This window comes from Podarcis cretensis (assembly GCF_951804945.1).
Source record: "Podarcis cretensis genome assembly, chromosome: 14".
Classification (NCBI taxonomy): domain Eukaryota; kingdom Metazoa; phylum Chordata; class Lepidosauria; order Squamata; family Lacertidae; genus Podarcis; species Podarcis cretensis.
In genome coordinates this window covers 21,377,866-21,396,803 of record NC_137183.1, presented here as the reverse complement: position 1 = coordinate 21,396,803, position 18,938 = coordinate 21,377,866, and the positions used below count along the sequence as shown (strand labels likewise).

Sequence of the window (18,938 nt, the reverse complement as noted above, 5' to 3'; positions counted from 1 at the left end):
AGAGCCAACAGTTCCCCATCCCTGGTGTAGACAATATGAGCTAGATTGACCAATGTCCCTGGAAAGTGGAAGCTAATTTATCTCCAACCCTTAGGTAGCCAGTGTTGTCGTCTCACAAAAACAGCTCAAGATTGTCACAATATCCATTTTTTAAGGCTCCCCCCCTTATCAGGCATTTCCTGTTCTGACTCCACCCCTGACTAATCTGATTCCCTGTGGTTCTGCCTTCTCTAGCCCTACCATAGGGAGCAACACAGGCAGTCGTTGTGATTTATTTATTTTTAAATCTAAAGTCAGCAATTTTTAGATTCGGGGTTAAAACAACTTTCCTGTCTGCTTATTTATTTATTTATTTTACAAATGTTCTGCAGAGAATGCTGCATGCCCCATTGAGGTTTCTCCCATGGATACTTTAGTTTAATAAATGTGCATTGAATGCTTCGTTTAACTTTACTACTGTGAAGCGCCCAGAAAAAACCTGCTTGGATGAGCAACAGTTATGTATGTGCAATTTGTACTCTTATTTCTTTTGTTTTCTTACTTCCTCCCTTCCCTGCCCACTTCCCCCTCCAAACCAGGAAATTAGCATTCAAGGAGTGTATGGTGCATGTTGGTGCATACGATGAGGAAGGGAACAAAGAAATAAATAGCTTAGGGAATCTGCCAGTTGCTGCCTGTTCTGCCTCTTGAGTTTCCCTTCTCCCAAGTTACCTCTTCTTACCTTGTCTGTATAAATCACCTGGTGTTTCATGCTCCATGCTTCCCTGTGTGGCCAGATGCTTAGGAACAGTCTTTTCCAGGATCATATTCCTGGTAAGGAAATGGCAGTGGAGGCAAACAAGCTACACAGGATGCTTAAATCCATTGATGGAGCTCTGGGTTGGACATTTGTAGTTCTGGTGCTTTAATTTATATTTACAGTGGTGCCTTGGGTTACAGACGCTTCAGGTTACAGACTCTGCTAACCCAGAAATATTACCTCGGGTTAAGAACTTTGCTTCAGGATGAGAACAGAAATCATGTGGCAGCGGGAGGACCCATTAGCTAAAGTGGTTCCTCAGGTTAAGAACAATTTCAGGTTAAGACCGGACCTCCAGAACGAATTAAGTTCTTAACCCAAGGTACCACTGTATATCCCATCTTTCATTAAAGGAGCTCAAGGTGGTATACATAGCAGCAGCTGAAGAAGGTGAATGGGAGGCAGGCAGCTAGCTGAGATAGGGAGAGTGGGGAGACATAAATAGTTTAATATCAGTCCCCTTTGGGAAGCAGCCATATCCAAGAAGTTGCTGTTTTGGGGAGACATCAGGTCTAGGACTTACTGAGGCTATAAGCCATTTGCCTGAGTGGTAGTAGCTGCCCTGCACAGCCCACAAAACAACATACCTTGCATTTATTGGCGCTGAGGAAGACATAAGCAAAGACTGCTGGGGTGGTGGGTGGCTCTGCCAGCAGTGACTCCAAAGGGGAGATACCAAAGGGGTTATCTCTTTGGGTTGACCTTTGGGGTGTGACAAGGGCATAGGCTCATCCCCTTTTTAGTTGTTTTGTAGGGAAGGGCTTTGTGTGTTGTATCGTGTTACGATTTTTAGATGACAGTGTGCATAAACATACCCTCCAACATTCCTCAGATGAAAATAGAGCCATTTCCCACACCCACCAACTGACCCTCCTGGATTGTGCCCCCCCCCCACCACAGAACATTTCCTACCAGAAGAAGGGCAAGTGCCACCATCACTTGACCGATGTGACACAGCACACACAGCCTCCATGGTCCTGAGAAAATCCCTTAATCTCAATTTTATTTTATTCTTTGGTACATTTACAAAAAGAAAAACACACGCTAATAAATCAGTTTTAGAAAGGGGAAAGATTAGGTGTGGAGGCATAAATATTATTATCTAAATCAAGACTCCTTGTGCTCTGTTTTGCTTCCTATTCCTTCCTGCCCAGGGCAGCCTTGTCCTCTGCCTCCGCCTCAGAACCAGTGCGTCATGCCGGGCTGGGCCTTGGTGGTGGTAGCCCCTCCTCTTCCTCACCTATTCTCCAGCAGCTGCTACAAGCTACCTAAGGGAGGAGGCCAGCAGCAGCCGCCATGGAGAGGCAACAGGATGCTCCCTCGCCACCTCTGCCACTTGGGTCAAGCGCCAACAAATCCTCCTTCCTGAGCTCAGTGGTGGCAGCATTGGCAAAGGGAAATAGGGACATTCTGGGGTTGAATCAGAAGCCAGGATGGCTTCTGTAATTCCAGGACTGTTCCTAGAAAATCGAGGCACTTGGAGGGTATGTATTCAAGGCTTAGTTACCATTTTACTAAATGGAACTTATGTTCTCGGGTGACTGAAAATTTGGAACAGCAAATGTTTCCTCGGTGGTGCCTCTTTTGCAATTGGTCAGCCTCAGGGCCACAGCCTCAGGCCACAGGTTAACCCCAGAAAGCAAGGTTTAAAAAAACACTTAAACCAGCATTTGAGGACGGTCCAGAGGAAGGTGGAATGTGACCTCAGGCTAGACCTCAGGCCTAGCATGTATAAGATCAGCATCACAGATAATTTTAAGATACCGCTTGCGGACAGTTGTATTCTGCCTGCTTTTTTCTGGTCATGCGAAGCTCGTTGTTTTCTGGCTTTGTATATTAAAGTAAAACTACAATCTGATGCCTGTCTTCTCACATGTAAACCCCACTATGTTCAATGTGGCTTCCTTCCAGTACATGTGCATAGATAGCAGTAGTGGCGAAGCTTCAGACCATGGGCCAAATCAATCTTGGCAGGCCTCTGCATTTGGCCTGTGAGACCGTTTCAGCCAAGCCACATTCATCTGCCCTATACTTCACATCAGTGGTGGGGAAGGTAAAACCATGGCTGGGCCAAAAGTCAGTTTGCAAGCCCTGCTGGCCAGCTGATTCATGGCACTCACAAAGCCCTGTGCACTAGGATTTGCAAGCGCCAACAGTCAGCTGGTCATTGGTGCTGGCAAAGTGCTGTGCATGGGGCTCTGCTTACAAAATGCAGGGTTTCACCTTTGATCTAAAACTATGTGAGCAAAATGACTCACTTATATGTCACTGTGATGTCAGGTGATGGACAGGTGGGTGGCCCTGCAGGGGGTGGCAGAGATAAGGACTTGGCCCACTGGCTGGATCCAGTTCCCCATCCCTGTCATCTAGAATTCCAGCTGCAATCCTATACTTATTTGGGAGTGGGATTTAGTTCTGGGGAGACTTACATAGGATTGCAGTGTAAGTCATAAAGTGCTATACACAGATAACTGTACATGCTAGAATGGCATCATTGAACTCCCACGAACATAGGCCCAACAAAGGAAGCTGCCTTTCGCTAAGTCAAATCATTGGTCAATTGAGCTCAGTGTTGTCTACACTGACCGGCAGCAGCTCTCTGGGCTTTCAAGCAGTCTCTTCCAGCCCTACCTGGAGATGCCAGGGATTGAACCTGGGACCTTCTGCATGCACAGCAAAAGCTCAACTGATGAGATATAGCCCTTATGGCTGCAGAAGATCACGGAGTTGCTGGTTCTCTTTTGCTTACACTTTGCTTGCCCGGCGAAGGAAGCTGAGCTAGCAAACAGCACCCTTCCTTGTTCACTCAGCATATTTCAGCTAATGCTGCCTTGACAGAGCTATAATTTACTTACAGGGAAAGTGCAGTGTCTCCTCTTGCATGGCAGCTGGTGGCCATCTCTGCTGTAAATCATGTCCAAACCCTGTGAATGCCTTGTTGGGAAGAACCAAGTCACCTTTCTGTTCTCTGGTATCAAGCTGGATAACTTAATAGCTCCATTATTTATTCAGGCATTTTCCATGGAAGGTGCTTAGTGTGTGTGTGTGTGTGTGTGTGTGTGCGCTCGCAAACATTGGCCGCTCATCTTCCACTCCTCAGTGTGCACTTCTCGAAATGTGTTGCACACTCCTACCACTTATCTTCACACAAAATGTTGTGAGCCAAGAGCCCTTGGTTTGGCCAAAGGGTGTTGGATTTCTTGCAGTTAGGAAGAGAAGGAGGTATGGTGCCAATATGGAAAGAACGGAAGAGGAACCCTTCGAGTTCCAGTTTTTCAGCAGATTTTAGGATACCCACACTGAACTCAAAATACTGTCGTCCCTGGAGGTTTTCTTCCTCTGCTGGTTTGAAATCTCACAAGTGATGTCCCATGTTTGAATCTCTCACTAAGCTATCAGTTGGGCTCCTTTCCATGAAGGGTATGCTCTGTCTTCACAGCTGGAGGCAGCAATGGTTCTGAATGCCACTTGCTGGGAATTGCAGGTAGGCTGAGTGCTCTTGTGCTCAGGTCCTGCCTTCCCACATCTGGTTGGCCACATCTGGTTCCCATCTGGTTGGCCACCGTGAGAAAATATGCTGGTCTAGATGGGCCATTGGCCTGACCCAACAGGCTCTTCTTATGTCCTTATGATCACGTAATTCTTTTTTTATTAAAAAGCCCACTTATCTATTGATCTTTTCCTTAAAAAAACCATAGGCCATAAATTACTTTATCCATTGACTTCCCGTCCTCCCCTTCCATGGTTTCCATATTTACCTTGAATGCTGCATATTTCACATATACTATTCAACACATCCATTTTAGCCCATTTATCTTAATAATTAACACTGTTGCTTATATTTCAAGTCCCGCTCATGTTTTCATCTCACTCCAGTAATTCTTTAAATACGCAATAAAAGTCTTCCAGTCCTCAAGGAATTTTTCATCATTTTGGTCTCCAGTCTTTGCTGCTCATCTTGCCAGTTCCACATATGCCATCATTTTCAGAAGCTGTTCTCCCTTCGTTGGCGCCTCTCCTTCTTTCCATCTTTGGGCATAATTCAGCTGGAGAGATGTGAAATGGTTCCACGCCGATGCATGATCCCTCTCCTCCACAAACCTTTGTAGGATAGGCTCACGTGCAAATCCACCATTCGGTTTCAGGGCCAGACCTGCAATGGTAAATACCGCGGAGAAGCTGCAGCGAGACATGCGCTGAGTAAAAGGGGGCCTGGACTCTGCATCATTTATCTTGAGAAGAAAGGATCATCCTGCATGACAAAACTCAGTCAGACGTAGAAGGTGAAACACCGAAACCTCATTACGCTAATTAGTGGCAGTGTGTTCAAGCTATCGAGAGGCAAGGGGGAGCTGACAAAGTAATGCTTCAGAAGAGTGTTTGCCCGAGAGGAAGCATTATGCACCAAGCCTTCATTAGTGGGAGCTGGAATGGGGAAGGCGCTGCCCCCCCTCCCCACTGGTGCAACGTCTCCCCTCCGTAAGCAGGAAGGAGACCTTCAGCGGCATCATTAAGCTGGTTGGCAGCCAAATGTCACTTGGCAAGATGAGTTCTGATGCGTTTGTGTGCTGGTTGAAATATAGATGAGGAGGGAGAAGGGGGGGGGGAAGCTCTGTCTGAAAGAGGCAGAGGCCTCTTTGTCCGATGGCCAGCACTGTGTAAAATTGCTAGCCCCATGAGACTTGGGAAGGAGGCTGACAGGGGCAAAAAAGTCAGTCCTGTCAAGCAGTGCCTCAGCCCCAATTCTGGAGCCCTATAAATTAAAACTCTGATTTTTTTGTGTGCAGGAGTAGGTGGGTTTTTTTTTATTACTTTAGTGCATTTATTTTTTGCAAGAGCACTTGCAGGAACCCCAAGGAATCAAGAGCGAAATAAGATACACTGGGGTAGTGGTTAGAGTGCTGGGCATGGGAGATCGTGGTTCAATTCCCGCTCAGCCATGAAGCTCACTGGGTGACCTTGGGGCGGTCACTTTCTCTTGGCCTAACCTATCTTGCGGGGTTGTTGAGGGATTAAAATAAAGGTGAGGGTGGGGACAGACGTATATGTCATTTTGAACTCCTTGGAGGAAAGGTGGGGGTAAATAAAAATAAAAACTAATATTACACTGAATTGTTTCTTAAAGAGGAAATGTTATCGATATAATTAAATAAGGTATATCCCACCCTTTGTCAGCAGACCTCAGGGTAGGACATAGCACAAAAAAGTGAAAAAAGTGGAACATGCCTTGTACAAGCAAACCCCATTTCAGAAACCTGATGAGTTTAGATGACTGTATAATAAGAAAATTAGGGTTGAGCAAAAATGGCTATTTGTGAGGGGTGAAAGGGACATTTTGCTAAATATTCTTGCTGGGGTAGTATGGTGTGGTGGAGATAGATGAAATTCTCCAGCTGTTTCCCCCCAGAAAATTCTCTTCAGCAATATTCTGGCTCATTTAATGTTGAATGAAACTCAGTTGTTAGTTCATATTAGCAGATGAAGGAAGGCATGAGCTAAGAGAGAACTGGGAGGGGGAGGGTCCAGCTGACTTCAACAATATTAAAATAATATTAAGCAATATTAAAACTGGATGCAGAGTTGTGCCCAAAATTTACGAGGAGGGAATTTGGGTGAAGCAAGAAAAAAGAAGACTGTCAAAATGTTAGTCAAGGAAATTCTGTTCTGAGAAATTTCAGCCCACCCTTTGAGTAAACAGAGGGAACAAGATCCAATGCAATGTTAGTGCAAGAGGAGATTACATTGTTGCACAAGTGGTTGCACAAGCAGTGGTGTTAGAGGTAGCGCACAATGCTTAACCCTTTCCATGGAGGCGCAGATTGCAGCTATAACAAAGGCGGCATTTTTTCATCTCCGCCAAGCTAAGCAGTTGGCTCCTTACCTCTCTCGCCCTGATCTAGCCACTGTGATCCACCGACGGTCACCTCCAGACTGGATTATTGTAACTCGCTCTACGTGGGGCTGCCCTTGAGACTGACCCAGAAACTCCAGAGGGTGCAGAATGCTGCGGCGAGACTCCTTACAGGGTCCTCGCTGCGAGATCACATTCACCCGGTGCTATACCAGCTGCACTGGCTCCTAGTGGAGTATAGGATCAGGTTTAAGGTACAGGTTTTAACCTTCAAAGCCCTATACGGCCTAGGACCCTCGTACCTACAGGACCGCCTCTCCTGGTATGTCCCACAGAGGAACTTACGGTCTTCAAACAAAAACATCTTGAAGGTCCTAGGCCACAGAGAGGTTAGGCTGGCCTCAACCAGAGCCAGGGCTTTTTCGGCTGTAGCTCCAATCTGGTGGAACGCTCTGTCACAAGAGACTAGGGCCCTGCGGGACTTGACATCTTTCTGCAGGGCCTGCAAGACAGAGCTGTTCCACCAGGCCTTTGGCCAAGGCACAGCCTGGCTCCCTCCTTTGGCAATCCTCACAGAACCTCTAGCCCAATAGTTGCCATTAATTTGATTGGAATTAAATTTATAATGAAATGATTTTAGAATGTTTTATCATTTTACTGTTGTTAGCTGCTCTGAGCCCAGCTTCGGCTGGGGAGGGTGGGATATAAATAAAGTTTATTATTATTTTTTTTTTATTATTATTAATTATTATTACCAGGTATAGAAGTTGCAGTTGTACCAGGGATCGGACAACCCCTTTTGCAATTGCAAGACACCCATTAGATTCTATGCTGAGAATGGGATCCCTGCTAGCAGAATAGCTGTTGCCCAAGTAGACTCCCACAGTTGGACATCACCCAGCATACAGCAAATGGAGGAGTATTTGGCCGTGTGTTGTGGGGGATGTACGCGATGGTGACCTTGACCTAACAATAAGAAGTAAAAGTGGCACCTTATTTTCATCTGTGAAGTGTTGCTAGACTTGAATCCTCCTTCCTAGCTTTACAGCTGACAGGGGAAAGAATGGAAACATTTGGTCCTCCCTGGGGATTCTGAGGACTGTGCCTTTGGAACAGTTGACTAGGCTCCGGATTGCAAGCAGACCATTAATCTTGAATGGGAGTAGAGCTGTGTGAGTCATCTTGGCAGAATCCTTTTGACCTGGCCTGGCCTCTTCCTCTTAAACCCTCTTGCATCTTGACTGTGTGCGGAAATGCGCCTTTTTGCTCTATTAGCGATGCTGCATTGACCAGCCAGCTGGTGCCTTATTTTGTTATTGCCATGATTATGTGTGGAGTCGACAGGTCCGCCCCAGCCCCCAAGTCTTGTTAGCTTCTTCTAGTGCTGGGGTGGTGGGATTGCATAGACAAAGGAGGTGTGCAACTAAGCAGAGCAGAAGGGATTCCTTCATGAAAAACACCTGCTCATGCCCTGTGGCTTTCCAGCTGTGTTTTGTTATGTGTGCTCGCAATGGTCTGAAGTGTTGTAATCCCTTGGCAAAGCAACAGCATCACCTATCTCTGTCTCCTCGAGTCGATCAGGGTGAAGAGTCCTCTGAGTGTCATGCTGATGAAAGCCCTTTGGCTGCCCCAGGTGCAGAACTGATGACTTCCAGGAGGAAATGACAAAAGGCTCAGGAGATGTTCTGCAGCTTTACACTAGGCTGACCCGGCGTATGCTGCTAATAATATTGTAGAGATATATATATGGTGATCTCTTGTTATAGTTGCTAAAAAGCTGTTGTGCATTTTGCCAGGGCTGTTGGCTGAATAACATATTGTCTTTTGGCCTACCTTTTAACCTATCGGTTGGTTGTATTTAAATACATTTGCATATTGTTGGCTGTTGGGAGAAGCAATCAAGGAGGGCTATTTCCACTACACTTTTGGACTTCTTATTGGCCACTGGGGAGAACAGGATGAGTTGGACCCTTGGTCCGATCTAACCCAGCTCTTATGTTCTTTCCAATAAATAATAATAATAATAATAATAATAATAATAATAATAATTTATACCCTGCCCATCTGGCTGGGTTTCCCCCAGCCAACTTCAGTGTAAATGACTTTTTCAGGCCTTGGGTTTGCAATTACAACCTGGTGCAATTTTTATTGCAGAATTTCCACAGAAGCAGATAGTCCTTCTAGGACTTGGGGTGAGGAACTTGTGGCCCCCCAGAAATTGCTGGACTCCATTCCCATAAGCCCCAACCAGAATGGCCAATGGCCAAAGATGATGGGAGTTGGAATTCAACAACATTTAGAAGGCCACCAGTTCCTCAACCCTATCTTAGGATGTTGTCACCTGTTCAACAGTGACTGCTTACCATTTCCTTTTTCTGTATATATAAAGCACCAGGGGCGAAAGTCTGAGAAAAAACTGAATTGGGGATGAATATTTAAGTTTCCATGCAGAGTTTTGTTCATGGAAATAGCAAAAGAATGTCCCTAGCAAGCTATTTATTTATTTCTACTCCACTATCCTCCCTGCTTTTGGCTCAATCCATGCTCACTTATTGGGATGCAACACACCTTATAATATTCTCTCTCTCTCTCTCTCTCTCTCTCTCTCTCTCTCTCTCTCTCTCGTAAACTAATATAGGATAGCAGATTCCTTCCAAGGCCACAACCTTGGTGTGTTTAGGGGACATTTTACTACCCCAAGATACAATGGCATTTGGCTTAAGGTCGAAAAACAACTCACAAAACATTTAAAGGTTTGTTTTATGGCTTTCAGTCAAGGTGAAGGAGAAAAGGATGCAGTTTCAGGTCCGGCTGTGGGAGGAGATCTGAAAAGAACAAGAGGGTAGGCAGGAGGAACCACATGTGGTAACATGCTCTGTGTCCATGATGGCAGGGTGTAGAGCTTCAGAATGCCAGTTGCTGGAAACCACAGGTTGGGAGGATGCTCTTGTGCTCAGGTCCTGCTTGATGCCTTCTCACAGGCATCTGATTGGCCACTTTGAATCCAGGATGCAGGAATGGATGGACCATTGGCTTGATCCAACAGGCTCTTCTTAAGAGGTGTAGTGATACTTTGTGGTTAAATTGCCCCAAACCAGTATGTTTTAAGTGCATTTTTAATGCTTCTCCTTTTCTCTTTGAAGCACTCTACACAATCACTACAGAGAAGATGAGACAATCACTTTTTTTTAAAGCATCTGTATATTTGACATTTGTAATCCATAGGCCTGTTGAATTATGTATAAGACCAGTGAGTCTGTATGAAGAACCCATGAGTGAGCCAGAAATAAGCTCTTAAGGGGCGGTGGGGGCGGGAATCCAAAGGACAAGAGACACAGCCTTCCCTAAATGGCATTCCTGCTGAGAGGGGAGAACTTGCTCTTTGATAAATGAAAGCTGCAGCTTATTATCAGGAGAAAGGACAATTTTATGTATTTCTTTGGAGTGCCCAGTCAAAATATCACATTAGAACCAAAACAGCTTAAAAAGAAAAGGAAAACACACACACCCCACAATAGTCCCCCTCCCAGGCCATCTAAGGGAACATCTTGTGTATAAAAGATGCCGGAAGATTTCCTCCAGTTTACATTTTGAATGGAATTTACACATCCTGGATCAGATCGAAGTTAACCTTTGTTATTCCGGAGTTCTCGACTCACCTCGGAAAGCATATGAAATTGCAAGTGAAAATGCATTTTATGGTAAAACGCATACCAAAAATGTGTATTTTGTGGTACAATGCATTAAAATGTGGATTTCCAAAAGTGTTTTTTTTTTAAAGCAGAATCCTGTGAAAACAGGATGGAACTGACTAATGAATGAACAGGTGCAAAACTGGAAGACTGATCTGTCCATCCATACTTGAAGTTAAGATCTGCTAGAAAACAACCTCGGGAGTTGCTATATTTTACATCTTGTCTCATGTAACCACATTTTCAGGGAGAGAATGACAAAAGGGATCCCTTCCATCTGTACCTCTCCTCTTTTTCTCCATGCTTTAAAAAATGTTGATTCATTTCCCAGCCTGCTCTTTAGCCTTCCAGAACACGCCCAACTGCCTAATCACAGTATTCTCTGCTGTTCGCAGATTGAAAAAATATTTCTGCATTAAATCATGTTAAGCATAAAATAATTCACATTTATGTATCCTCCCTGGATTTTTATGTGTGGAAGGCACAAAGGTCTGTTCAAAGGGAATGGCACAATTGATCAGCTTCCCTGTGACAATTACTGTCATGGGGGTAACCCAATAAACTTCCCATTCTCCTTCAAATATGGAGGAAGCTCACCACATTAACTTCCAAGTTTATACCCTGATTATAGGCCCATTAGCAAGTTAAATATAGCCCTTTTAAAGGTGTGGGGGGTGCACTCTGTTCATATTTTCATCAGACACATATCACACTAGTGCTGGGGGATCTGCACTGCCTGCTACATACATACAAAACCCTAAATCTCCACACCAGTTACCTGAAAATAAGTATTCTACTTCACTTCCCATGAAGGGCATTGTGATCAGCTGATGGGACCTGATTAATTTTGTCATGGCCTGATGATTGTTGGCTTGTGGCAACATAAGATTTTTCTTAAGAGTTGTGGAATGCCCTCCCTACTGAAATATGAGAGGGCCCATCCCTGTTGTGACATCACACAAACACCTGAAGAGACACCTGTTCAGACAAGCCTCCCCTGAACTCTACTTGTGATCTCATTGTTAAAACTGTTTAAGTGTTTTCAAAATGGGTAGAGCAATTAATAGATATCATCTTGGTTCAGGCTGAGGGAGCTGGCATTTGTCCACAGACAACTTTCTGGGTTATGTGGCCAGCATGACTAAACCGCTTCTGGTGCAACAGAACACTGTGAGGGAAACCAGAGCACACGGAAATACCATTTACCTTCCCGCCACAGTGGTACCTATTTATCTACTTGCATTGGCGTGCTTTTGAACTGCTAGGTTGGCAGGAGCTGGGGCAGAGCAATGGGAACTCACCCCATTGCAGGGATTCAAACCACCAACCTTCCAATCGGCAAGCCCAAGAGGCTCAGTGGTTTAGACCACAGTGCCACCCGCTCCCACCCTCTGCCACTGAACAATGGTCTTTGCTAGGGGTTGCTGATGCAGTACACTCCAGATCTTGTTGGACTACAACTCCCATCAGACATCTGGAGAGTGCAATTATGGCTACCCCTGGTGTGAACTGTCCTGAGAGTGTATGAATATCAGAAGCTACCCAGTGCTTTAAATGTATGGTGTGAATGTGGCCTATGGTACCACTTTCAACAGTCATGGCTTCCTCAAAAGAATTCCAGGAGTTGTAGTTTGTTAAGGATGCAGAAAGTTCTTAGGAGACCCCCCTATTCCCGTGCTGAAGTCCCAGAGTTTCTCATGCAGAGGGATAGATTATTAAATGCTCTGGGAATTGTAGCTTTGTGAGGGGAGTTGAGGTCTCCCAACTACTCTCAGCACCTTTAACAAACTACACTTCCCAGGATTCTCTGGGAGAAGCCGTGGCTGTGTTTAAAGTGGTATCACAGTGCTTTAAATGTAAGGTGTGAATGTGGCTCATCTAGAGGGCACCAGGTTGGTGAGGACTGCTATATAGGATTGACATTTGAACTGGCTATAGGTAAAGGAAAAGATTTGTGGTTGTTTTTTTAAAGAAAGAAAGAGAGAGAGAGAGAAGGATTCAGCAAAAGAAACACTAAGTGAGAAAGGGAAAGACAAATAGAGAGAGGGAGGGAGGGAAACAAAGACAAATTCAGATGCAGACACTGATAAGGAGACCAAAAACCACAGTAGGCATAATACAAAAGGGAAGAGAATGAAACACTAGAGAATGAGAGAGACAAAGAGAGCAGGAGGGAGTCACGAGTCACTTCTTAGGGAGAAAATGCCGCTGCAGCAGGGAGATAAAACTGATTCCAAAATCTTCTGCCCATTACAGATAACTAGAAAGACAGGGACCATCATATGGAGTGAGTGATGTTAGGACTGATAATAATAGCACCTGGGGCACAGCCAGCTATAAAAATCTAAAGGGACATATTGTGTTTGATAGCTGGAGAGCCGCTTTGCAATTCACTGCGCATCCTAATAAGAGTGAGGAAAGCAGTGTCGGCAGTGGGCAAGAATATCTATAGAAGGGAAAGAGATGCAAGTACACACCAGGATGCCTTTGGAGCAGCATGGGGCAGCATCAATGCAATGTGCGGCTAAATGGCTCCTGCCAAGGAACAAGGGGAAGGAGAGCTTTGTGTCGGCACATTATGGAATCTCTGGGCCGTGTTCTCAGTAGAAGCACAAAGGAGCAGGAAGCTATCGCTCTTCCTCCCCACCTTAAAAGAAGCACATCACATTCCCAAGGAGAACTTAACCCCCACCATCACCACAAGGCAGTGGTTCATTTATTTATTTGTGGCATTTATATCCCTCCTGAGCTCAAGGGAGCATCTGTAGTTCTCCCCCTCCTAATTTAATCCCCACAACAACCCTGGGAGTTAGGGTAGGCTAAGAGACAGCGACTGGCCCAGGCACCTAGTGAGGTTCTTGGTTGACTGGGGATTTGAGCCCAGGTTCAACACTCTAACCCAGATAGATCACCAGTGTGGTTCCCATGAGCCCAATGGGCCTCATAAAGGTTGTCACCTGGTGCCCATGAAGCCACTGCCCCCTTGGTCATGAGATGGTGAGGTATACTGAACCTCTTGGACTTGCCAATCAGAAGGTCGGCAGTTTGAGGTTGCATGACGGGGTGAGTTCCCTTTGCTCTGTCCCAGCTTCTGCCAACCTAGCAGTTCAAAAGCATACCTGTGCAAGTAGATAAATAGGTACCACTGTGACGGGAAGGTAAATAGCATTTCCATGCACTCTGGTTTCCATCACGATGTTCCGTTGTTCCAGAAGCAGTTTAGTCATGCTGGCCACATGACCCAGAAAGCTGTCTACGGACAAACTCCAGCTCCCTTGGCCTGAAGTGAGATGAGTACCACACCCCATAGTCCAGTTTGACTAGACTTAACCATCCAGGGGTCCTTTACCCAGTGGCAGAGCATCTCCTCTGCATGCAAAAGGTCCCAGGTTCAATCTCCACCATCTCCAGATAGGATCGGGGAAAACTGCTGACTAAAACCCCAGAGAACCACTGCCAGCCATTGTAGACAATACTGAGCTAGGTGGATTAATGGTTGGACTCAATATAAGGCAACTTCCTGTTTTCCATGGTCTTGTACAGCAGCTTGTGAATGCATATTGACAACATCTTCCTCAGCTCAGTGTGGCTGTAGTAATTGAGCCTTGACAATAAGCCCAAAAAGATATAGCTGTTTATTTGTGGGGAAATATCATCATCATCAACAACAACAACATCATCATCAACAACAACAGGATCAAATTCATAGGAACATAGGAAGCTTCCTGTTTACTCTGCTTGGTTGTTGGCACACACTGGAAGAGGAGGAAGAAGGAAGAAGTTCTAGCTTCTTGGTAGAGAATCTGCTTTCATGGAAAAGTTCACAGTTCCAATCCTTGGCGTCTCCAAGTACATACTGTCCAACTTTTTTCAGATTAAAAAAACAACAACTCAGGATGTGCTTCTTCCAGCACATGCTCCCAGGCGAGTCATGAGTCCCGTTCCACCCTCTCACCCCCCAAAACATGGATGCTTTAGTTGAGATTCTTGCATTGCAGGGGGTTGGACTAGAAAACCCTTAGAGTCCCTTCCAACTCTAAAATTCTATGATTCTATTCTATGAAAAGCACTTTTTCCTGGGCAAGAGTAGGCCACCAAAAATTGCCACCCCGATCTCACATGTAAATATGGGATGTACCTTTTTTCTGGGACACTTGGCGGATATGCAAGTAGGGCTAGGAATAATCCCTGTCTGGAACCCTGGAAAGCTGCTGCCAATCACTGTAGATGATCCTGATCTAGATGGACCAATGGTCTGACTCAGTTATCAGGCTCGTTAATGGGTTCCTGAATCCTGATCATGGTCTATGTTGGCTGTGGCTGGTTGGGGCTGGAATCCAGCCACATCTGCACGGCATGACGTTAGCTTCCGCTGCCCTCGAGCATCTGCCCGAATCCTCCAGATATTTTGGACCTCCCACCAGCCCCAGCCAGTATGAATGAGATGGACACCAGCTGTACTGAATGTACCGTTTTTCATTAATAGCAGATTCCAGTTCACTGAGGATGAGAAACTGCAAGTGCTTTACTATCTACAGCATGCATTGTAAGGGGGCAGATGACTAAAATTGCAGGGTCAAGAAGGAGAGTTGAGAGAAAGGAATAATGCTCTAGTGGAGCTTGTGATGCTGTAAAAAATAATAATGAAGAAAGCCTCAAGCACATTTGCCTTTCCTTTAAAAAAAAGGTGTTAAATTAAGGCATTATTATAAAAACAAAGCAAACGGCAAAGTATGTAATAAATTGCTTTATGCAGAATGAGAAATAAAACCCTCAATACTTCTGGCAATCTATAAAAGCCTGTAACTTTGTGCTCAGTACAGACCATTAATATTTTACAAAACTAGATAATGATTTGGATATAGTAACTGGAGAGCCCCTTCTGGCTGTACACAACAGAAAGACTATATAATCCAGCAGTGGTTTACATAAACTGCTATGCAAATGACTCCCAGTTCAAACACTCTGGATGCTGCAGTTAAAGCAGGGCTGGGGAGCTGCAGACCAAGGACCAAAAGCTACCCTCTAGCCTCCCTAGTTGGCCTTTGGAACTCAGGCCATAATGCTCCCCATGCCACACCCCCTCTCACAGGCCACACCTCCTCTCTCACAGGCCACACCCTCCCTTGAGTGCTTTTGCTTGGTTGGAATGTGTCACTGAACTATGATAAAGCCAATTGCTTGTATGCAAGGAGTATGGAGGGATGTGTGGTGTGTGTGTCTCTGAAAACCTGGGTTTTGCATGACTGGAATTTACAAGCTACTGATCAAAGGTAAGAATCACCTCCAATGCTCTCCCCACTTTTGCATCACACCTTCTCTGCCACTGGTACATGACCTCTGGACCTCCCTACCAGGGAACATGGCCCCCAGGCTGAAGATTATGCTTGGACTTATTCTTCATGAATTGGTCCAATCCTCTTGTAAAGTTGGTGGCCACCACTGCTTCCTGTGGGTGCTAGTTTCATAGTTCCGCTATGTCAAGAAGTACTTTCTTTTATCTGTCTTGAAGCTTCCAGTATTCAGCTTCACTGGATATCTGCAAGTTTAGAATATATTTCAGGATATCTGAGGCCAATTTTCAGCCCTGGTCAAGTTGTACCTGGGGAGAAATGCGTCACCATAGAGCCCCGCTCGCATTATACAGCCAACAGGGAGCTATTTAAAGCAACACTCCTGTGTAGCATCTCTTAGGTATGGATGTTTGCAAAGTATTTTACAATAAAGAGTCTTTTTTTGAATTACATATATTGCTCTCGCTGTAAAAATAAGACTGCCCCTAATATTGTTAAGTCCAACAGTACATGCCTCAGCAGGCAAAGAAAGTGATAATGAATACAGCACAGAAATGAAGCTTCTAAAATAAACAACTCTGGAGATTTGACTTCATTCAATTCCATCAAAATTGAAAGTGTGCAGGAATAAAGAACAGTGTGAGTAGCCAAGCCTGCCCTGGCTCTCAACACCTTTTGTGAGGATTACTGAGTTGCGGTTTTCAATCTTTTTCTTTTTTCATTCTTAGATTTCTTCTTCTTCTTCTTCTTCTTTAATTCTAGCCAACGATGCTCCTTAAGCGCGGATGACTTGAATAGGCGATGGCTGGATCCCAGTCCAGCATGCCAGCCCACCATTTACCACACAAAGGGCCTCCTTTACTATCTCAGTACTCAAGGCCGAACTCCAGTGGTGAGTCTTTGTCGTTCATATTTTCTTTGCCCAACTATCTTTAGACTATTATCTACCTCTGCTGCAGAGGTGGGGGACCTGTGGCCCTCCACCACAACATGGGGTCCGAGTGGAATGATACATTGGATTTAGTTCACATTTAAAGGCAAACCAACCCACTGTGCACTTTCAGAAACAATACATGTACCAAAAGACAGTCCTCCTTTGAAATTTGCACTTATTCAAATTTCACAGTACAGTACAGTTCTCCAGCCTATAAATGTGTACAAAAAATGCATATACTGAGCTCAAGTGAGTTAAGCAATGAGTTTACACACACACAAAAAGGATTTTATTAGGGGAGATTGTTTTGTAAAAATTGTTTCGTTAGCAGAAATTCACAGTATAATGCCAATGAACTTTCATGAATACTTTTTTAAAAGAAAAATCAGATTTCCTCCTCTTTTAACTAGACAGTATTGATTGATATTGGTTTTATTTGTGGTTTTAATGATGTTTTATGGATCTTTTGTTGATTTTATGCTTATATATTGTAGTCAGCCTTATGTAAGAGCAGATTAAAATGCATAAATGAATATGACTAGATAAACAGATACATGGATAAACAAACAAGGAAATGTAGGGAACTGAATCTGGGTCCCTCTGCATGCAATGCACGTGCTCTTCCACTAAATTACAGACTTTCCATCCATGGTATAGCCTCTGTGAAAGCTAGGCCAAAGTGCCCTTGACTAAACCCATCTATGAAAATATGGGATTGAAAGATAGGAAGAGCCCCACAAGTGTAAATACCCATGGGTAGAGATGACAGGAAGTTTGCTTATGTTCACATTTTGTCAGGTTTCGGGGAATCAGAACCCTCCTCTGGTGGCAGCAAAGAAGAAGATAAAAAGAGAAGAGTTCTTACCAATTAGTTTATTCAGTAATCACAGCGAGAGACAAAAGAATGTGGTCTCTCTCTAGAAATGGCATTGCTCCAGCTGTAGTCCCTCTCCTTCATCTCCCTTACTCTACATCAGTCCTATGTCGGCTAATCTGAGCCTTCCGCCGCTGAGCTCTCTGCTATACTACTCTCAATGCCTGTCTGGTCCTGGGAGAAGCGGGGTTATGAATGCTTTCCAAGGACACTGAGTCTGTCAGCTGTCTCTCCCCTAGCGCTGGTTCTTCTTCCTGCTCTTCCTCTTTCAATATTTCCCAGCTCTGCTCTCTGCAGCCTCTGAACCATGCCCTTCTGCAGACCACTGTTCTAAATCTATACTGTCCTCCTGTTCTTGGGAAGGTTCAGGAGAAGGGGTGGTGGCTCCCACCACTCCTCCTCAGTCCAGCCCCTGACACATCTAAATGTGAATCTATGAAATTTGCACTTTCTGAAACAATATGAGAACTCAAGCACAGCCATCCTTTTGAATTCACAAACAATGTTTATGAAAGATGCATATATGTAGGGTCAAGTGTGCATAAAAAACAACATATTAGTAAAAACAACATACATTATATTTGAAGAAGCTGCCTGCAAAAATGTTTCCATTAGTCAAAAGTGCATACCCAGAATGTGTTTATTAGGAGAAATTTGCACTAAAATTTCTGGTGAATTTTCATGAGGGTTTAAAAACAAAAAATTGCAAATTGTGGCTGAAATGTAGAGAACGGAATTTAAGATAGGGAAAATGAGCAAAAGATAGAACTGAAACTGACAGATCCTTCCATCTCTACCTTTGGGCCTCCATCTGCCTTCACTCCCTGGAGTCCAGAAGGGCCTGGAGCTGCGTCTCTTTGCGCAAAGGCCATTGCAAGCTCCCAGCAAACCTTAGCTTTAGACTTAGCTATTGATTCCTTTGTCTCACTCTTTCTTGGCCTTTAGAACATGACAGGCTGTTGGAGAACTGAATTTTCCCTGCCTTTGAAGGGTTCATTGATTTTAGTTTATACATGCTCTCTCACACACACCTTTCCTCCTTGCTTTGGAAGTAAAACTCTTATTTTCCAAGGGAGCTTACAGAACCAAGTTCACCAATAGCCAAACGATTTCAGTGAAGTACTTTGGTCTCATTTGTCCTGGTGACATGTGGGCAGCATCCCCCCCCCCATCTCCCATTTCTTCAAAGCGGGAATGGCAGCTTAAAGGAGCAAAGGAAAAGAAAGAGGGAAACTAACAGCTTTTCGATAGGGCAAGCAGCTGAACTGTTGATCACTTTTTCCTGGGAAGGAAAGGAACTGCAGGCCTGGCAGACTTTTCTGCTAAGTTCTGCCCAGGACACTGTACCCAGAAGAGAAAAATATCCAATAGTGAAAACACACACACAAACCTGCCAATTGAAGACTCAAGTTAAAGTTATCTCATGTTGTCTCAATCTCTCCAAAGCCAGGAAACTAACTACCATGTGTGCCCTGTGATCAGTAATTCTGTTGT

The 18,938-nt window shown here is 44.6% G+C and overlaps 1 protein-coding gene across 2 annotated transcripts in view; it reads left to right on the top strand.

Moving 5' to 3' along the window:
* AGBL1 (AGBL carboxypeptidase 1) overlaps window positions 1–18,938 on the top strand; it is a gene marked incomplete at its 3' end in the record, with an annotated part of 421,386 nt that overhangs the window by 185,635 nt on the left and 216,813 nt on the right. For both annotated transcript variants that reach the window (XM_079954219.1, XM_079954220.1), the window contains exon 19: window positions 16,399–16,528. In XM_079954219.1, the coding sequence (XP_079810345.1) occupies window positions 16,399–16,528 (130 nt within the window). The remainder of the gene's footprint in view (window positions 1–16,398; window positions 16,529–18,938) is intronic.